We start from the raw sequence: 19,149 nt of genomic DNA on the forward strand, positions 1-19,149 counted from the left end.
AGGCACTTCCTTCCGGCACAGAGCGCGCGCTCTGCTCCCGCCAGCGATTTAAAGGGAGCAGCGCAGGCGCAATGAGGCGCGACTGCCCGGCTTTTCTATAGCGGCATCTGGTAAGAGCGGGGGCCAAGTCTAAGCAGCAGTAGAGCACGGCACCGGTGGACCCGGGACAGGGGGGCACCTGGACCCGGCACAGGGGGCACCGGTAGACCCGGGACAGGGGGGCACCGGTGGACCCGGGACAGGGGGGCACCTGGACCCGGCACCGGTGGACCCGGGACAGGGGGGCACCTGGACCCGGCACCGGTGGACCCGGGACAGGGGGGCACCTGGACCCGGCACCGGTGGACCCGGGACAGGGGGGCACCTGGACCCGGCACCGGTGGACCCGGGACAGGGGGGCACCTGGACCCGGGACAGGGGGGCACCTGGACCCGGCACCGGTGGACCCGGGACAGGGGGGCACCTGGACCCGGCACCGGTGGACCCGGGACAGGGGGGCACCTGGACCCGGCACCGGTGGACCCGGGACAGGGGGGCACCTGGACCCGGCACCGGTGGACCCGGGACAGGGGGGCACCTGGACCCGGCACCGGTGGACCCGGGACAGGGGGGCACCTGGACCCGGCACCGGTGGACCCGGGACAGGGGGCACCTGGACCCGGCACCGGTGGACCCGGGACAGGGGGCACCTGGACCCGGCACCGGTAGACCCGGGACAGGGGGCACCTGGACCCGGCACCGGTGGACCCGGGACAGGGGACACCTGGATCCGGCACCGGTAGACCCGGGACAGGGGGCACCTGGATCCGGCACCGGTAGACCCGGGACAGGGGGCACCTGGATCCGGCACCGGTAGACCCGGGACAGGGGGCACCTGGATCCGGCACCGGTAGACCCGGGACAGGGGGCACCTGGACCCGGCACCGGTAGACCCGGGACAGGGGACACCTGGACCTAGACCCGGTGGACCCGGGACAGGGGGGCACCGGTGGACCCGGGACAGGGGGGCACCGGTGGACCCGGGACAGGGGGCACCTGGACCCGGTACTGACCCAATTACAAAATATTGCGGATGCTGAAAATCTGAACGACAACAGAAAATGCTGGAAACACTCAGCAGGTCATGGACCTGAAGCGTTCGCTCGGTTTCTCTCTCCAGATGCTGCCTGACCTGCTGAGTATTTACAGCATTTTCTGTTTTTATACGCGGTACTGACCGGCGGGCTCACTCTCTCCGCCTCCCCCAGCTGGTCCCCTCCACTCTCCCGGTACGTTGCTCCGAAGTTGTCGATGAATGAGGAGCGGGCGGGCGGGGTCTCATCAGTACCGAGGGCGGCAGCGCGTCTCCCGAATCGAGGGCTCCCGGCTTCGGCCATCTTCGGGTGCGCGCCGAGAGCAGCGCCTGCGACCTTTCGGAGCGCGGTAAGAGCAGAGGGCCGGGGTCGGATCGGGCTGCGGGCTTATTGCCGGGATTAGTAATGTGACTGGGCCGAAGGAGCCTTCCCCATCCCGCGCTCACCAGCCTGGCGTCCGGACGTGAGGCCAGCTCCTGAGCTGTTTTTGTAAGAGGAGGAGGGGGTGTTTGGAGAAGGAGCAGCAAACGACAGTAACTAACTCTGTCCCTTCTGAATTACAGGATACCTTTAACCCGCTCAAGTAGCTCCGAAGATGCCCAGAAAAAGGTACATTTTTAATTTGAGTTGAAGCAGTGCGTGTTGCTGGTTATAATTTACGGTGTGCATCCCCAGAGGCCTAATCTGTATGATGTATTTCGCCATTATGAGCATATGTGTATTTTCAAAGCTTTTATTTCTTTTTTAGTGAAAGAATAGAAGACAATTCAACAAAGACTGAAGAAACAAAAGGGGTTGTGCTGCGTTCCAGAAAACGAAAAGCAGACGTTGCCATTGTGAGTTTAACCCTACACCAATGTGCCATTGTGTATTAGCACGTTTCCTAAATCTCCAAATTTGGTAATCAATCTTTTCTGATTGTAGTGTTTGCAAGACTTGGATGAAGTTACAGAAGTACAAACAACGAACCCATATGAAAAAGAGGTAATTGCCTACTGGGTCTGTTTTTATTTAAGCATAACTTTCATGTGTATGTGTCATATATATAATTTTTTTAAGACCAATTTTAATCCTGAGCTGGTTGTGATAGTTTCAACATATTGCATAAAATGGATTTCATTGCTATACATAGTTCACTTATTTCTGTGTACATCTGGGCCTTGATCCTATGGGACATTTTTGTCTTTGTGGCTCACTTAGTTGGATATCATTGATCCTGTGAGCCCAATATAAACTGTATTAGAAACCACCACTGCTCTTGTGTAATAAAATACATTTCCTTCCTCTGCGTTTTCCCCCCCTCCCGAAAACTAAATTACAGATGGATTTGGAGTTTATTCACCTAGGAGAAGGTTGCAGTGAGGAGTCTTTCACAAACGAGCAAACTTAGCAGACTAAAATGTCATTGCCAATGGAACTTTCACCAGGGCTTTGTGGACCAGGTAGCCAGGGCTTAAGAGGCTATATGTGACTAATGGGCTGTACTTTGTTTACCCCTAGATATAGGATATCTAGGCAGAAATTTGGGTGTTGTTTTGAGTTTGCTTTACCTCATGTTCTGTGTGTTATGGATCAGGCAAAATTTAACTTGGTAGTTCAATATCTGCCTGCTCAAATTATGCTGCCCATATTAAAAAAAAAAATTCATCCTGTGAACTATCACTGGTATGGCAGCACTATCACATTGTAAATGGCCTTGAGTGACCAGAATATTTAGCCATCATCTGGGCAATCTTGGATTGCCATGGGTCCTTTACTAGTAACCATCTTGATTTTCATGTAGCACCTGATCTATGTTAAATGTACAGTAAATTTGCAGAATTCTTGCTGTATGATTTTCTTACCCTGGCTTTCTTTTCATCCTGATCCCCTTCCCTAATTTTCTCCTCTAAGCAAAGACAATGACGCATGCTGGGGCACAGTTCCAACACTGCCAGTCATCCTTCGGTGCCTTGCTAGAGTGGTCATTCTTCATATGTGAGCCTGGGTAGAAAGTATTAGCATTGGGATGGTGATGTGGGGATGTTGATCTCATCCTCTTCAAAAATTGACTGCTGTAGTACAGCGAGTAGCTCATCCAAATGGCAATTCTTCATGTGAGTCTATTTAACTGTAGGGATGTGACAGCCAAATCTGATCCTGTTCATGCATTATGAACATTAAGTCACTAAATAATCAGGAGCATGAACCCTGAACTTTTTTTTTCTGCATTCAGGCATCAGTCCTGGGATCTTCCTGATCTAAGGCTTTTGAAGCAACTGAAAGTCACTCATTCAAATGTGCTGCTACCACTGAGGCATTCCTATGTAGATTGTTGGGCAGTAGAATTGCTATACTAGTTCCAGACAAAGCAGCCTGCATGATTGGAACCCCATCCACCACCCTAAACATTCGCTCCCTTCACCACCAGCGCACCATGGTTGCAGTGTGTACCATCTACGGGATGCACTGCAGCAACTCGCCAAGGCGACTTTGACAGCACCTCCCAAACCCGCTATCTCTACCACCTAGAAGGACAAGAGCAACAAGCACGTGGGAACTATACCACCTGCACGGCGCTATATTTCCAAGTCACATTTCCAAGTATATTTCCGTTCATTCATCGCTGGGTCAAAATCCTGGAACTCCCTACCTAACAGCACTGTGGGGGAACCTTCACCACATGGACTGCAGCGGTTCAAGAAGGCGGCTCATCACCACTTTCTCTAGCAATTAGGGATGGGCAATAAATGCTGACCTTGCCAGTGACGCCCACATCCCATAAACACATTTTTTTTAAAAAAAAGTCCCATTGCTGGAGCTGATCTAGAATAATTGTACTGTGTTTACTCTATGTAAAATGTCCCTGTACACAATCATAATCATCAAAATGCCACTAAATGGATTGTTTGTGTGGTGAAAGTGTAATATGCTCCTTTTGGGGAAATGGGAGTTTGTGACCTGAGGCTGCTGAATGTATCTAATGCCACAAGGTTCAATTTTGAGTGGGCCAGTATTAACTTAGTTAGTCAATCAATCAAGAGCTTTCCTCCTTAATGGGGGTACCACTAAAATGTATTGGACGATTGGCCAACCCAACTGAGACTTTATAAGCTGGGGTGGGTCTTGACTTTGCCATCACTTAAGCGGAAGTCCCAGAAATGAGGATTTTTGTAATACAGTTACCATTCTAATGTGTTTGCAAAACTGATTTTCATTGCAGGCTTGTTGGAATACTAAAGCCAACTGTATGAGTCCATACAGGCTCACCTCAACATCTCTCACACATCCAGATGACATGGTTACATCAAATTCTGCTAGTTACATGCAGTACAGGTTCAAAAATGTCTTGGTCACTCCAACTAGAGCTTCACCATTACCAGTATTCTGGTAAGTATTCACCTGCACTATACTTGTACCTTAGATGTATATTGTGTAGTGTGAGCAGCCATTAACAATATTGCAAGGAAAAGGAGTTTTATATAACTGTTTGCATAGGTTAATCATGTTTTTTTTTCAATACTAATAGCTGGGCAAATCGAGATGAAGTATGGAATATTCTTCTGAAGAAGGAACAGACATATTTAAGAGACAAAGATGTTTTGCAAAAACATCCACTCTTGCAACCTAAAATGAGGGCTATTCTTCTAGACTGGTTAATGGAGGTAAGGACTCCACTAAGTATACTCATTTACTATTTAACCTTTGCTGTATTGGCTTATGGTTGACTTTTTTTAAACCAATATTTGAAATGCCTCCTTCCCTGAGAGGGACTCCAATTCAAATGATGGAACATTGATTTTTAGAGCTTTTTTTATTCGTCAATGGGCTATCAGCTTGAACTGTTGCAGTCCTTGTGGTGGTAGTACCAGTTAGGATTTTGACCCAGTGACAGAATATGTACAAGTCAGGATGCAAGTAAATAATTCAAGAATGACTATTGGAATCTTTATGAATATAGGAACAGAAGTAGGCCATTCTTACATTTATTTGCTATTTTCTTTGTGGCAATATTCTTGCCTCTAAGTCCAGGTTGTGGGTTCAAGCCCCACTCCAGAGTCTTGAGTGTGTAATCTATGCTGACACTTCAGTGCAGTACATTAAGCTGAGTCCCCCATCTACCCTCAGGTGGGCATAAAATGCCATGGCACTATTCAAAGATCAGGGGTGTTCTGGCAAATATTTATCCCTCAACCAACATCACTAAAGCAGACTATCTGGTCACTAATCTTATTGCTGTTCATGAGATTTGCTGTGCACAAATTGGCTACCACATTTCCCTATGTTACAACAGTGACCGTATTTTAAAAGTACTCTCATAGGAAGTCCCAAAACAGCCATAGGTGTGACTGGTGCAATAACAAGTTATTTCCCTCTCTTTCTCTTCCCCAGCTTTATATTACTCTGGGCTGAGGTGCTACATGTGGATTTATGTAACTGTTATAAGTCCTTCACTGTCCAGTGCTGTTGTACTTATTAAACTAATGTTATAATGCAGTACTTGGGATCCATCCAAAACCCAGAGTGCTGAAGATCCAGTATCTTTCTTGCATTTGTGTTGAAATGGTAGATCATCTTACCCAAGCTCCTGTTTATTGCGTGGTACAGAGCACTCTGGTTAAGAGACCTGTCAAATGTTGTATTATAGTGGCTTTAAAAACATCAATTCTGATTTAGTTTTGTAGGAACGTTTCTATAAATTTAAAAGATTAACAGAGGAAAATCTATTTCTTTTGAAATAGACAAATTGACAGTTTTATTCCTACCTGTTAGAAATTTTGACTTACTTACTTTTCCTTCCACTGAAAAAAGGTTTGTGAAGTCTACAAGCTACACCGAGAAACACTTTATTTAGCCCAGGACTTCTTCGATAGGTTTATGGCAACACAGCAAAATGTTGTGAAGACACGATTGCAGCTTATTGGTATTTCAGCTTTATTTATTGCTGCAAAGTTAGAGGTGAGGCAACAGTTATATACTGGATACTTGAATTGTTTCTATCACCCATGCAGTTACAGTGTACTTAATTATGGCTTTTTGCAGGAAATCTACCCACCAAAGCTGCACCAGTTTGCCTATGTTACTGATGGAGCTTGCACAGAAGAAGAAATCCTCAACATGGAACTTATTGTTCTGAAGGTACATTTGTAATGGAAATGTTAACATTTTTCAGCTTAATCCTTTTATATGGTTAACTTGAAATGTATAGGGTGGGGGGGGGTCAAGAAACCAGAATATCTTAAGGCTTTTATTCAATAGATAGTCTTGAATGGAAAGCAAATCTCAACTGTCCATCTATAATTGGTTCTAAAATATTTTGCAGACCTTAAATAAGGCAAATTGGGCTCAGAATTTTATGTAGTAGATTACTGAATAATCTGTTGTAAACAAATTCCAATTGTTCTAGGCTCTGAAGTGGAGTTTGTGTCCAATAACCATTGTGTCTTGGCTTAACATCTACATGCAAGTTGCATATTTGAAAGAAATGTATGAAGTATTGATACCACAATACCCTCAAGAAACATTTGTTCAAGTAATGGAGGTAAATAATTTCAGACATTTGCTGCATTTGTTTTGCCTGCTGTTGACAAGTTGTAGTGTAACAATGAAACTTGTATGTTTGTTTTTGGTTGCTTACCTAACAAGTCTGACATTACAGTACAAATTTTAACCTTTTCTCATGAGCTTGTGTGGCATGTTAGTGCAAGAAATTCTGATCCTTGCTGTGCTCTCTGGATGAAAGCAAGAAATTTTGCAAAAGTAGAGAAATGCAGAGCCTCTCTATTCTTTAGTGTACAGTTGAAAACCAACAGTGGCAGAGGTGCCTGCTCTGTTAAGTCAAGGAATGGTGCGATGTGCACTGTAGAAGAAAGAAATGGTTCAAAATCGCCAAATAGTCATTGATTTTAATTTATGTATAAATTTTTTTTTAGGTGTCAGCCTTGGCTCAGTGGTAGCACTATCGTTGGAGCTAGAATTATTCAACCCCCCCACTCCAGAGCCTCGAGCACATAATCTAGGCTGATATTTCAGTGCAGTACTGAGGGAGCACTGCAACATTGGAGGTGCCGGCTTTCGGTCTACCCCCTCAGGTGGACCTAAAATATTGTATGGCACTATCTGAGGAAGAGCAAGGGAGTTCTCCCAGTGTCCTGGCCAATATTTATCCTTCAACCAACACCTAAAATAGATTATCTGATCATTGATCTTATTGCTGTTTGTGGGACCTTGCTGTGTGCCATTTGGCTGCCATGTTTCCTACATTACAACAGTGAATACACTTCAAAAGTACTTAATTGGCTGTAAAGTGCTTTGGGACATCCTGAGGTCATAAAAGGCATTATAAAGATGCAAGCTCTTGGAAGAGTTGGGGTTCTCTTATGTCCTGGCCAACTTATCTTGAATGGTTCATCTGATTAATGTCATTGCTGTTTGTGGGATCTTGCTGTGCACAACTTACATATCCACAGAAGGCCACTCAGCCCCTCGAGCCTGTTCCACAATTCAATTAGATTGTATCTCAACTCCATTTATCCACCTGTGCTCCATATCCCTTGCACAATTAAAAATCTATTGATCTGGGTCTTGGAAATTTCAACTGACCAGCATCCACAACCTTTTGGGGGAACGTTCCAGATTTCCGCTTCCCATTGTGTGAAAAAGTGCAAACTACCAAATCCCTATCATTTTAAAGACCTATCATGTTTCCCTGAATCCACAACTGTGATTATACTTCAAAAGTGTAGGCTGAGGACAGGGCACTATCAATGCATATCATTTTCTTTTCCCTTTTTTGAAATCCACATTGGATCAATTTAAATATGCAAAGAAGGGTCTTGTACCTGTCTTGGGACTATTCTGTGATATGCGTGGATAAACTAGATGGACCATGTGCCATGCAAGCTGACTAGTATTTTCAGTTATGCAGCAGGTAGTCCTTGAAGGGACCACTGGAGACTCCTTAAGAAATGGTAGGGGAAGAGTGCCTCTCCCAGCTCCCCAGCAATACTGCAGGCTGCTGCTCTTGGCTCTGCAGGAAATACTGGGCCCCACACCTGCACAACCCACTCCCCAATTATCCTCTCTTCCCCATTCCCCAAGTCCCAATCTCTTGACCTTCCCCGCTCCCTAGTCTGTCTCCCCCCTCCACCAACCTTCAGCACAGCATACAGTTGGATGAAACTGTTCCACTGGCTGTATGTTTGATACTCTTGTATTATAGCAACCAAAGTCTTCTGCTTTAGGTTGAACTATAAGCTTGATTTGTAATGGTAACAGCCAAACTTTTTTTTGTTCTCTTTACAGTTGTTGGATCTCTGTATCTTAGATCTCAAGTGTTTGGAGTTCACATATGGAGCAATAGCCGCTTCAGCTTTGTATCATTTTTCTTCTTGTGATTTAGTTCACAAAGTCTCAGGTAGGGTGATTCCTAGACCAAATGTAAATTTAACACCACTATAATTAATGCAATTAACAAAACGTATTTGATGCTTAGGTTTTGAATGGAGTGAAATAGAAGGATGTGTGAAATGGATGGTTCCATTTGCTATGGCCTTGAGGGAAGTGGGAAGTACAAAACTCAAGAATTTGAAAGGTGTCTATCCAGAAGATGTGCACAATATACAGACACACACCAACAGCTTGTCGTTATTGGTAAGGTACATTTTGTATAGATACAGGACTATACATATACAACAGGTACCATATGCAAAGTAGTAGAACCAGTATAAGTTTGGTTGCCTCCTTAATGGGATGTTCAGTTATTTTTCTGTAACATCTGTTTATAAATTGGATCTTTGAATGTAATGTTAGTAGCCTATTTCATACAATCCTGTAAATGTAAATTTTCACTCAACATCAGTCAGAAGTAATTGAGTTAAACTAGTTACTGTAACCCATTGCCTTTTGTAGTTATCACTACAATTGGCTATATATTTTTTTTCTCCATCCCTTTCCCACCATGCACAAACCACGATCTCTCCTCCTTCTCCAAATCTATTTATATTTCCCTGTCATGGTGGACAGGACTCTGCCTTTCAAACTCCTTGTTAGGAAGTGGGCAAGAGCAGTAACTTGGTTTCCCAATTATTGTTTTCTCCTCCTGGATGAGATTTCCATCCATCACATTCTGATAGATAGCCCTGCTACAAATGAACTTGTACCAGGACAAACAATCTCCTAAGACTCCTGGCCTAAGCCTTGGCTCAGTGGTAGCACTCTGTCTCGTCTTGAGTCAGAAGGTTGTGGGTTCAAGTCCCACTCCAGGCTGACACTCCAATGCAGTTATGCTGCTCTGGCCAATATATATATCCCTCAACCAGCATCACTAACAGGTTATCTGGTCATTATCTCATTGCTATTTGTGGGACCTTGTGCACAAGTTAGCTGTCACGTTTTCCCTACATTATGGCAGTGACTACACTTAAAGTATGGCATTGGCTGTAAAGCACTTTGGGACATCCTGTGAAAGATGCTATATAAATGCAAGTTCTTTCTAAGTTGCTTGAAAAACATGTCAGAATAATGCCCCAAGTTGCTAATCTGCAAGCCACTGAAAATTTGAGCAAAGCCACTCTTAGTTGACATTTGCACTTTTTTTAATTGAACTGGAGTACAGCAAATTTACTCTTAGAAAGGGGGCCTTCCTCCAGTCAACTGCATTGTGCAACTGGGCAATATGATTTGAGTCTACTCTGGAGAACTGTTTTTCCACCAATGAACTTGTCACATTCGAAACAGAAGGACAAACCAGGAAATGCAAGCTCTAATATGAAGTCCAATGTTTCACCACCTGACTATGTAGCACTACTGGTAAAGGTAACTGAAGTGTTATTAAATGGCAATTGCAAACATTTAAACTTTAATGGATCCCAGTCTAGAGACATGTATAGGGAAGATCTTCCCTGTATTTTTGAGTGGGGCATAAAACGAGTAGATGATGGCATTGGTAGCAATTCAGATTTAAAGCTTGCTGCCAGTTTTATACAGATATTGCAGCTGGATGTCTGACACTAGTCAAAAGGGGACTAGATTCATACCCATGTGACTTTGTAATTAGCATTAATTCAAGTTTCATAGATTTATAAATGCTAATTATCAAACAGCATGTATCAAACCTCTGTTTGCCATTATATTACCAAATCCAACCATAGGGTTGTGGTGTTTTTGCCTCCCCACCTAATGACACTGACTAATGCTGCCATATTGTTCAACAGGTGTCCTCCAATACCTTGGTTAAGTGGTTTTAGGCTTCATATGAACCTAGGCACTAAATATCCCCTGGGGTCAATAACAGCCAAGTTTGGTCTTGTCACCACCTAGTATCTGCACATTTCCAACAGAATTAGTAGCACCCTACTGTCATCCTGGCTGAAGTCAGTAACCTCAATACAGCCAAAGTGATTGAACTTGGGATGTTTCTGGTCTGCATAGTTTATGTTCCACAACAGACATAATTGGGAGATCCCTTTTAAAATATAATGACTGGTAATGTACTCCATACATTCTGTACCAGTGGGATGACTAAGGCAGTGGGTTGTCCCATAATAGCCTTACTTGTGTTCATTGGACTAAGGCTGGTGAGCAACCATGTAACTAATGTTTCACTTTTTTTTCCCCCATCCCCCACTTTTTTTAGGATAAAGCTCACACTAAGCAAGCATTGCTATTGGAACAGAGTAGAACTTCACCTGTGCCTTCTGGAATTTTAACCCCACCACAAAGCAGTAAGAAACAGAACTCTGGTGTGGGTCCTTGTGAAAAGAATCTGCAACCCTGAAACTAGATTTTTTTTTTAAAAAGGTGAATTTCTCACACCTAGAAGTATGAATTTGAGAATATGCCTTAATGCAATGAACAGAAAAGTTGGGGTTTAAGAGGACTTTATTCATGTGACCTACCCTTGAATGCAGAAGATAGCTGTGGAATTCTAATTGCATTCTGGTATGGCAGTGTCATGTAATTCTGGATGTTAAAACTATCTACTTATATAACTTTGTTTTTAATATTGACCTTTTTAAACTGAAGTGGATTTTGCCAAGAACTCTGACCAAATAAGGGGTGCTTTCCAAGTAATCCTGAATGCTGCTAGGGAGGGTGGCTCTTGGAAAAATGAACAGTAAGGTCACAAAGTATTGATTTATTAAATTGTTTATGTACTTAAAGCTGCTATGTTTATTTTAAATAAAAAGGTGCTGTTGGAGGATAGATTACTTGTGCATCTACAGTCTGCCCTTTGTACATGTGAATTTTTTATTCATTCATGAGATATGGGTATTGCATCCTTAATTGCCCTTGAAGAGTACTTCTCCTGAGAATGAGTGACACTTAGCTGAGCTGGACTTATGCTAGCTGACATTGTCAATGGTCTGTTTTCAGGTACTATCTTTCCCCCCTGCCCCTCCTTTCAAAACAGCCATTAGCACACTTCTCAAAAGACCACCCATGCCCTTACAATCTCTTGCCCATCTAGAATCATAGAATGATGCAACACAGAAGGAGGCCATTCGGTTCATCATGCCTGTGCTGGCTCTTGGAAAGAGTTATCTAATTAGTCCCATTTTTAGCAAATTTTTCCTTCAAGTATTTATCGAATTCCCTTTTTGAAAGTTGTTATTGAATCTGCTTCGACTGCCCTTTTAGGTAGTGCATTCCAGGTCATAACTTGCTGTGTTTTTTTAAGTTCTCCTAGTCTCACCTCTGGTTCGTTTGCCTTAAATCTGTGATCTCTAGTTACCAACCCTTCTGCCACTGGAAACCGTTTCTCCTTATTTACTCATCAAAACCCTTCATGATTTTGAACACCTATTAAATCTCCCCAGAACTTCCCACTGAAGTCCCACATGCCTGGTACCATTCTAGTAAATCTCCTCTGCACCATCTAAGGCCTTGGCATCCTTCCTAAAGAGTGGTGGCCAGAATTGGCCACTACACACCTCCCTTTCCTCTCAATTCCCTGAACATATTGACTCTAATCCCAGCTCCGCAGTGTCCATCATTGTCTTGGATGAGCTATAAATTTCCTCCAGCTAATCATTGCTAAGGCTGAAGCCGCGGAATCTACGCATCCTTTTTTGGCCCATGTCCTCTCCATAATTGTCTATGTCCACCTTCTAATGTCATCTGCCTCTGCCCCTATTTCAACACATCTGCTGCTGAATCCCTCATCCATGCCCTTGTTGCTTCCAGACTTGATTTTTTTTTTCCCAATGCTCTCCTGCCTATACAACCATTTGCATGTTAATAACTTTTAAAGGGCTAATCTGTCAGTCTGCTGTCTGAAAAAAGTGGGAGATGAGCCCTTTGCATTAGTGAATATAGACAAAATATGGTTTTTACTGGCAAGGCTGTGGAAACAACCTCATTGTGCATCCCACGGTGTAGTGTAGAAGTGTCAATTTTCTTATTCTTTCACAGCTGTGCTTGTCTGCCAATTGTTCCTCCTAAAATCTCCAACCTGTGTTTACACATGGGCTAAAATTCACTATCACATGCAGAGGAATTACAAATCTCCAATCAACTAATAGGTTGATTTATATCATCCAATATTATTGCCCTAACACAGCCTGGGTAAAAGTAATGTAGGCAATCAGAAACAGGAATGCTTTTCAGAATGCACCCACTATTGCTTGAGAAGTATGTTTCTAGTCCAACTCTAAAGATACATTGCTTGATTTAGTTCTGGGAAATAACGTGGTGCAAATGAGTAGGAGAATAATTGGGAAATAAGTGGCCACAACATAATTGACTCTTCCATTATCCTTTTCTGTTCTTCAATTAAACAAAGGTATGAATAATTGCCTTTTTTCCAGGCAAAATTCAGTTAGATAAAGAATCTGACTCAATTTAACTGGGTAGGAAAGATACCAAACGGACCAGAAGTGGAAAATATTCAAATATATACCAAAAGATATGTTCCCTTTTCACCTTTATAGGAATATAACAAAGGAAATAGTTTCATGGATAAGCAGATGAAAACTAAACTTGACTGTTAAACTAGGGCTGCTAATAATGAAAAAGATAAAGCATAATAGGGAGATGAAAAGAACTACTAGAATTTGAAGAAAGGCTAGCAGATAATATAGAAGTAAATACTAAGGGGTTTCATATGCTTATAAAACCCAAAAGGTAAAAAGGGGACTACTTGGGAAGGAACTCTCTTAAGGATGAATATATGACTTGTCAGTTTTTACAAAATAGAAATTAAAATGTAGGAGGATGTGGAACAAAAACATTTTTTTAAAGTTTAGCAGAACTCCAGGTGGATATGTCAGTGGGCCCTGATACCTTGCACCCTAGACTGTTGAAGGAAATTCAAGAAATAATTTTTCAGTCCTCCAATATGAAAATTGTGCCACAGGACTAGAGTGTAATGATCTTAGCACTTCTGTTCAACAGAGATTAGGATAACCAAGTAACTATAAACCCATTTAACTAATCAGTTGTGGGAAAATTCTTAGAATCCATAATTCAAGATAAAATTGGTGAGTATTAGTTATTAAAGTCAGCCAGCACAAATTGTTAAAGGCAAGTTATGTTTTAAAACAAAAGTAACTTAAATTTGTTAAACAAGTGACCAATTGATTAATTGGAAATAGTGTATATGGATTTTCAGAAAGCATTCAATATTGTATCATGTGGCAAGTTTGTTTTAAAAATTCAGGTGCAGGAGAAATTAGCAACATGAAAAGAAAGTTAATGGGTATTACCCTGACTCAAGAAGTCATACATCTCAAGGGTCATTGGTGGTTCCACAGTTGTTCTCTATAAATCAATAGATGATTTGGACTTGGGCATATTGAAAAACGGGTGAAACACATACTAATTTGTACCCCAGTGTGTCCAAATAACTTTTCCTGAATGCGGCCTATGCCAAGTGCTAGGATGTCAAATGAGGCCCATCATGTAAATTGAGTTTGACACCCCTGGCTTAATGTATCCTTATCAAACCTACTAGAGTGCAGTAGGAGAAAATGCATCATGTCCTTTCACAAAAGTACCTAACCCCCTAGCTTAGGATGCTTTTTGATGACCAGGACAAGGAACTCCCCATGAAAGTAGCTGTGGATAGAATCCATTTTTTTTTTGTATAGCACATTCCTATATATTATGGGTGGATCCAGACATACCCCATTAATTTCCACCCCCATCATCTCTCCTCATTGCTGATATATAGTTCCACAGGGGCTATGCATTTTCCATAATGTTACCCAGTAATCATTAGACACATGACGCAGTATGGAGTTCTCAACTGCAGGAATATCTCAGTGGAGCTTGATCCCGTCTTCAGCTAATGTCCACACAAATATGCACTACCAGCGGACACTGAATAATAAATCAGCAGGAGTAATCCCAGCTGTTAGTTCCTTTCCCAAACCAGAGAGTTGAGGTCCATTGTAGTGTCCTACTGCCACCTCCCAGAGATCAGCTAACTCAGTTCAGATGAAGAATCAAAACTGCGGCTTTCCGATCTGTATAGCTGAATTACAGTGCCTTTACTAACTGAGTTAGCAATGTTTAAAAAGAAACAAGTCCCACCTTCAAGATACTGTTTCATGTAGTTTACATTTTTAAATACAATAAAAGATTCCCTTCATGTAATGTTCCTCGATGGCTGAGGACATTTACCCAGGAGAAGCTGAGCCAGCGAGCCCAGGAAGGCACCAAGTTAGATCCTCAGACTGCTGAGCTGATCTCAGCTAGTGTGGTGATATGGGTGTTACAACTGCCTCCCCCTCTAAGGGTGTAGAGGTTCAGAGCAGCCAAATTCCCTTTTCTGCTTGCTATCCACCTGGAAATTCTCACGTTATGAGAATAGGATCACATTTGGGGGGGGGTTTCATGCTCCTTGTGGTTGAATAATTTTCTGTTAAAGGTCACGCATGAACAACAGCCACTTGAGTGAAGTACCAAAAGTCACCTTAGCAAAGAAAGAGCTGATGGAAGAAAATCAATGTAACAATGGCATAAGCTGATTTCAATTATCTGCCACTTTCATATAACTTGGGGATAATTAATGAAAATTTAATTTTCAATCAAACATACATTCTCTCAATCTGGCTTTCTATATCCTATACAGGTAATGGGCATTTAAAATATAAATGCATAGGCTGAGTGAGATAGAACAAAGTTTTTTGACACAAAATAAAATGTGCATTGAGAAAAAGACTATGAACTTAAAAGAAAAATACTGGAAACACTCAGGTTAGGCCAATGACCTGAAACATTAGCCCTACCTTTCTCCACAGATACTGCCTGACTTGCTTAGTTTTTCCAGCAGTTTCTGTTTTTATAATCTTACATTGAAATTCTAGTGAGGAAATTACTAAATGTATTATGTGAGCACTGAAAACAGATTGCACTGTAACAGCTGTTTTAAAAAAAAAATCTTTGAATTCATGCATGCTCCCCAGACTCCACCTGTGCAGGATAGATCAAGTGACTGATCTGCACAGTTGCTATGCTGTTTAACATTGTGATGTAATTAGGCATTACTCCCAGAAGCTGCTGACAGTGTATTTTCAGCTTTCATGGTAAATAGAAAGATCTGTAGCTGTGATCCTAGTTCCTTCAATTTACCATGTAGAAGTGGTGATGCAGTGTAGTTCCAACAGTTTTTTCTGAAATATTTTTTTCCCTGTAACTCTGCTAAGCTTTGTTATGTTGATCATTTTTAAAGGGGAAAAGGCAAATCTCAGCATGGTTGATAGAACTTTCTTTGCTCTTCCTATTTTAGTTCAATGGAAAGTTTTTGAAAATGTAAGATCGACTGTTTGACCACAGCAGCTGTGCTGATTAAATTAACCAGCTGGCGTGATTCGATCATTGAAGGCAAAAGTTGTATTGTCTCTTAAATTCTGTCTTTATAATGCACAAACATATCAACTACAAATTACACAGAAAGTGACCTAGTGGTGGGACAGACAATACCCCTAATGGTTGAGTTGTGTTTGCTGCGTTTCTTCCCACCCCTCTCAAGTAATCTCCAGTGTCTTGTCTTTTTTGCTGCCTTATTACCCACTGAATTCCCAGCTTGAGTGTTTGTTCACCCAGTGACTTGCTGGAAAGTGCTTGTGAGGGCATCACATCAATGGACATGGTTCTGATGCCCCTTACAGTCAAATAGCCTGATAATACTGTCTAGGCTCACACAAGAAGAATGGTCATTTGGGTGAGCTAACAGAGGGAGACTCAGTCTTCTGGAGTCATATCCAAACACAAGTCAGCACTTTCCAGACAGCATGAGGTAAAATTGCAATGTTTTAGTGAGTAAATGAACTACATAGCACGAGGATTGAACCAGACAGAACAGGAAACTTCCAAATTTGATTCATGAACTGTGCCGAGTTAGCACATATAAAACAAGGCAGTGGGGTGCTATAATTGGCCCCAGTGTCCGTCAGTGAAGTGGGGGGGGGGGGAAAGATGGGGGTGCTGGGGATGAAAGGAGAAAAAAAAATCAGTTGAGATTTCTGACTAGCAATTCCTACTGGAAAGTGCATGTGGACATCAGTTCAAATGTAAAGCCCCACCCACGTTTGAATAGCCAGGCACCGTTCCCTTTCTATGATCATATAAAGAGAAGGCACTTGGGCTTCCAGCATTTAATCAGGACGTTGACTTATCTGTGCTACAAAACAAAAATGATGCTGGATATTGAGAACTGTGTTTCCGAATCTGATTTTCAAATCAGAAATCTATAATCCAGGAAAAACATTTTGTTTCTCCCATCAGAAAATTTGGCAATATCTTTAAAGCACAATAATTTTTTAAAAAATTAACTGCCAAGTCTGCCCATCAAAAAGCCCTGCCCTGCATTGCTCATCCAGAACTGCACTGTCCAATACCGATGGAGAGAAACATGCATTCTTAATCTGCATTGTGAGTTGTCGTCCAAAGTGGGGTACATATCAACACCGGTACATTCTAGGAGTCTACTATTTGGATTGAGCCTTTTCCTGCAAGGTCCTGGGGAAGCACCAGAATCGAAATCCCATGGCGGCTAAAAATAGGTCATTCCCCCAAACAAAAATGTTGAAGACACAGAAGTCAACTGTACAGTAAGTTTAATGATATTTTTTTAAAAAGAACTTTTTATACTAGAAATCTTATTTTGAGGACTTTGGCCCGAGACGACCAAAGTGGCCACCAATATATTCAAAAAAATATTTAAGTGATTGCATCGATTGTCCTTTAAGTTTGTAGCTGTTTCCTGACTGCCGTTTTTTGACAGGTACAAAATGCAGAAATGAAAACTACCAGTCAGCTGCAATATATAAAAATTTCAGGCAATCAGGTGCAACTATGATGCCTGGAGGTTGAAAGACACATCACATTTAGGTACATTCTGTAAACATGGGGATGGGGTTGGTACAGAGAAGGCAGAGGGGAGTTAAAAATCTACCCAATTATAATTTGTTGTTGTACTCCCCTTGATTTTCGTTACCCATTCTTCTGTTTCTTTCACCCTCAACGTTACTGGTTAAATGTGCATGGGAAGTCTGTCTTCGATTAACTAGGAGGACTAACATTGAAGCTTCATGAACTGGAACATAATATAATCTTATTGGGCTCGATATTACCAGGGCTGCGGGTTCGCGGCGGGAGAGCTATTGGGCGCGTGGGTAACACGCCCGGTGAAATCAGTCTGCCCCGCACACGATCGCAGCCTAATTGGATCCACTTACCTGGTCTTCCGGGTTCCCCACTGCTGAGCTGCGCATTGGGCGGACTGCGCATGCGCAGTAAGCTCTGTCAGCTGGAGGAGCTCTATTTAAAGGGGCAGTCCTCCACTGATTGATGCTGCAACAAATAGGAAAAAAATACAGCATGGAGCAGCCCAGGGGGAAGGCTGCTCCCAGTTTAATGATGCCTCACTCCAATTATCATTAGATGGGGTGAGGACAGAGATCTTCCCCCCCGGCGGGCGGGAGGAAGCGGCTGCCTCTGCCACCAGGAAGGCCTGGCTCGGGGTGGCAGAGGAGGTCACCTGCCCCACCAACATATAGCCCACCTGCATACAGTGCAGGAGGCGCTGCAATGACCTAAGTAGGTCAGCCAAAGTGAGTACACTTACTCATTCCCCTACACTCCATCTGCCACATCACTGCCCCCACCACACATCTCCTTCTGCGCTGCCAACACTACTCTGTCACATCACCCTTCATACCCACTCAAACCCTATCCTCATCTTACCTGCACTTACTCACCTCACCAGTACTCATCCCACCACTACCACTCAACCAAATCCTCATACAATCTCATGGCTCTCTCATACTCACCCTCTCATGCATCTCTTTCACGGTCAGCTGCACTCAACCTGCCACTACCTGTGCTGCAGCCACAGGGCATGCATCACATATGTGCAGTAGGAAGTGTAAGGCAAACGTGTTGTGAGCATGAAGGGGATGTTTGAGGGTTTGTCATGGTTTTTACTTCTATTGATTTCTGACCAACTCACATCATATTATATTGTCACCACTACTGCCACATCTTTGCGAATCTTGTCTGGTTTGTGCAATAATGCCCTTTCCTGAGGATCACAATGAAGACCCACAACTGATGCCACCCATTGTGTCACTGCAAAGTGGGTGTCGGTGTATTTGCAGGGCTCTTTTGTGCAGACGATGGAGAGACGTCGGTGATGTCCCCGGTAGCACCCTGGAAGGATGCGGAGAAGTTGTTGAGGGCAGTGGTGACTTTGACAGCGACAGGTAAGAAGATGGTGCTCGCGCCAACCGGGAGCAGCTCGGCACGAAGGAGGCTGCAGACGTTGTCGAGTGACTCTGAGCCTCCATGTGCACTGCTGCTCAGAGAGGTCCAGGAAGCTGAGCCTCGGTCCGTGGACCCGGTGGCGAGGGTAGTGCCCCCTGCGACGCATTTCTCTCTGCGGTTGCCCTCCTTCCTGCTGTGCAGGTGGATGTGTCACAGCACAACGTTGTGGAGCTCCACGTGTCAGAGGTGGATGGCTTGGCCGGCAAGGCTGGTGATGCTGTTCGCCCTCCAAGGAGGTCATGACTGCAGCTACGGCAGCCCCCATCCAGAAGATGTACATCTGAGGGGGTCCGCAAGGTAGGTACATGTCTCTGGACCCCGAGGT

At 43.3% G+C, this 19,149-nt stretch overlaps 2 protein-coding genes across 3 annotated transcripts in view; one reads left to right on the top strand and one right to left on the bottom strand.

The window, feature by feature from the left end:
• Nucleotides 1–19,149, bottom strand: part of zgc:162297 (uncharacterized protein LOC555865 homolog) — a 60,330-nt gene that overhangs the window by 17,382 nt on the left and 23,799 nt on the right. The gene's annotated exons all lie outside the window — the stretch shown is intronic.
• Nucleotides 67–11,263, top strand: ccne1 (cyclin E1). Of its 2 annotated transcripts, XM_067997483.1 has the most exons (12): nucleotides 67–110; nucleotides 1,637–1,682; nucleotides 1,822–1,909; nucleotides 1,998–2,057; nucleotides 4,276–4,442; nucleotides 4,582–4,717; nucleotides 5,865–6,011; nucleotides 6,096–6,191; nucleotides 6,460–6,594; nucleotides 8,358–8,469; nucleotides 8,548–8,705; nucleotides 10,690–11,263. In XM_067997483.1, the coding sequence occupies exons 2-12, from the start codon at nucleotides 1,669–1,671 to the stop codon at nucleotides 10,828–10,830; spliced, it is 1,254 nt and encodes a 417-aa protein (XP_067853584.1). In that variant the 5' UTR covers nucleotides 67–110; nucleotides 1,637–1,668; the 3' UTR covers nucleotides 10,831–11,263. The 2 variants fall into 2 exon arrangements, with proteins under 2 accessions (XP_067853584.1, XP_067853585.1); XM_067997484.1 differs by lacking the exon at nucleotides 67–110 and having other exon boundaries at nucleotides 1,579–1,682.

This window comes from Heptranchias perlo, chromosome 16 (assembly GCF_035084215.1).
Source record: "Heptranchias perlo isolate sHepPer1 chromosome 16, sHepPer1.hap1, whole genome shotgun sequence".
In the NCBI taxonomy this organism is placed as follows: Eukaryota; Metazoa; Chordata; class Chondrichthyes; order Hexanchiformes; family Hexanchidae; genus Heptranchias; species Heptranchias perlo.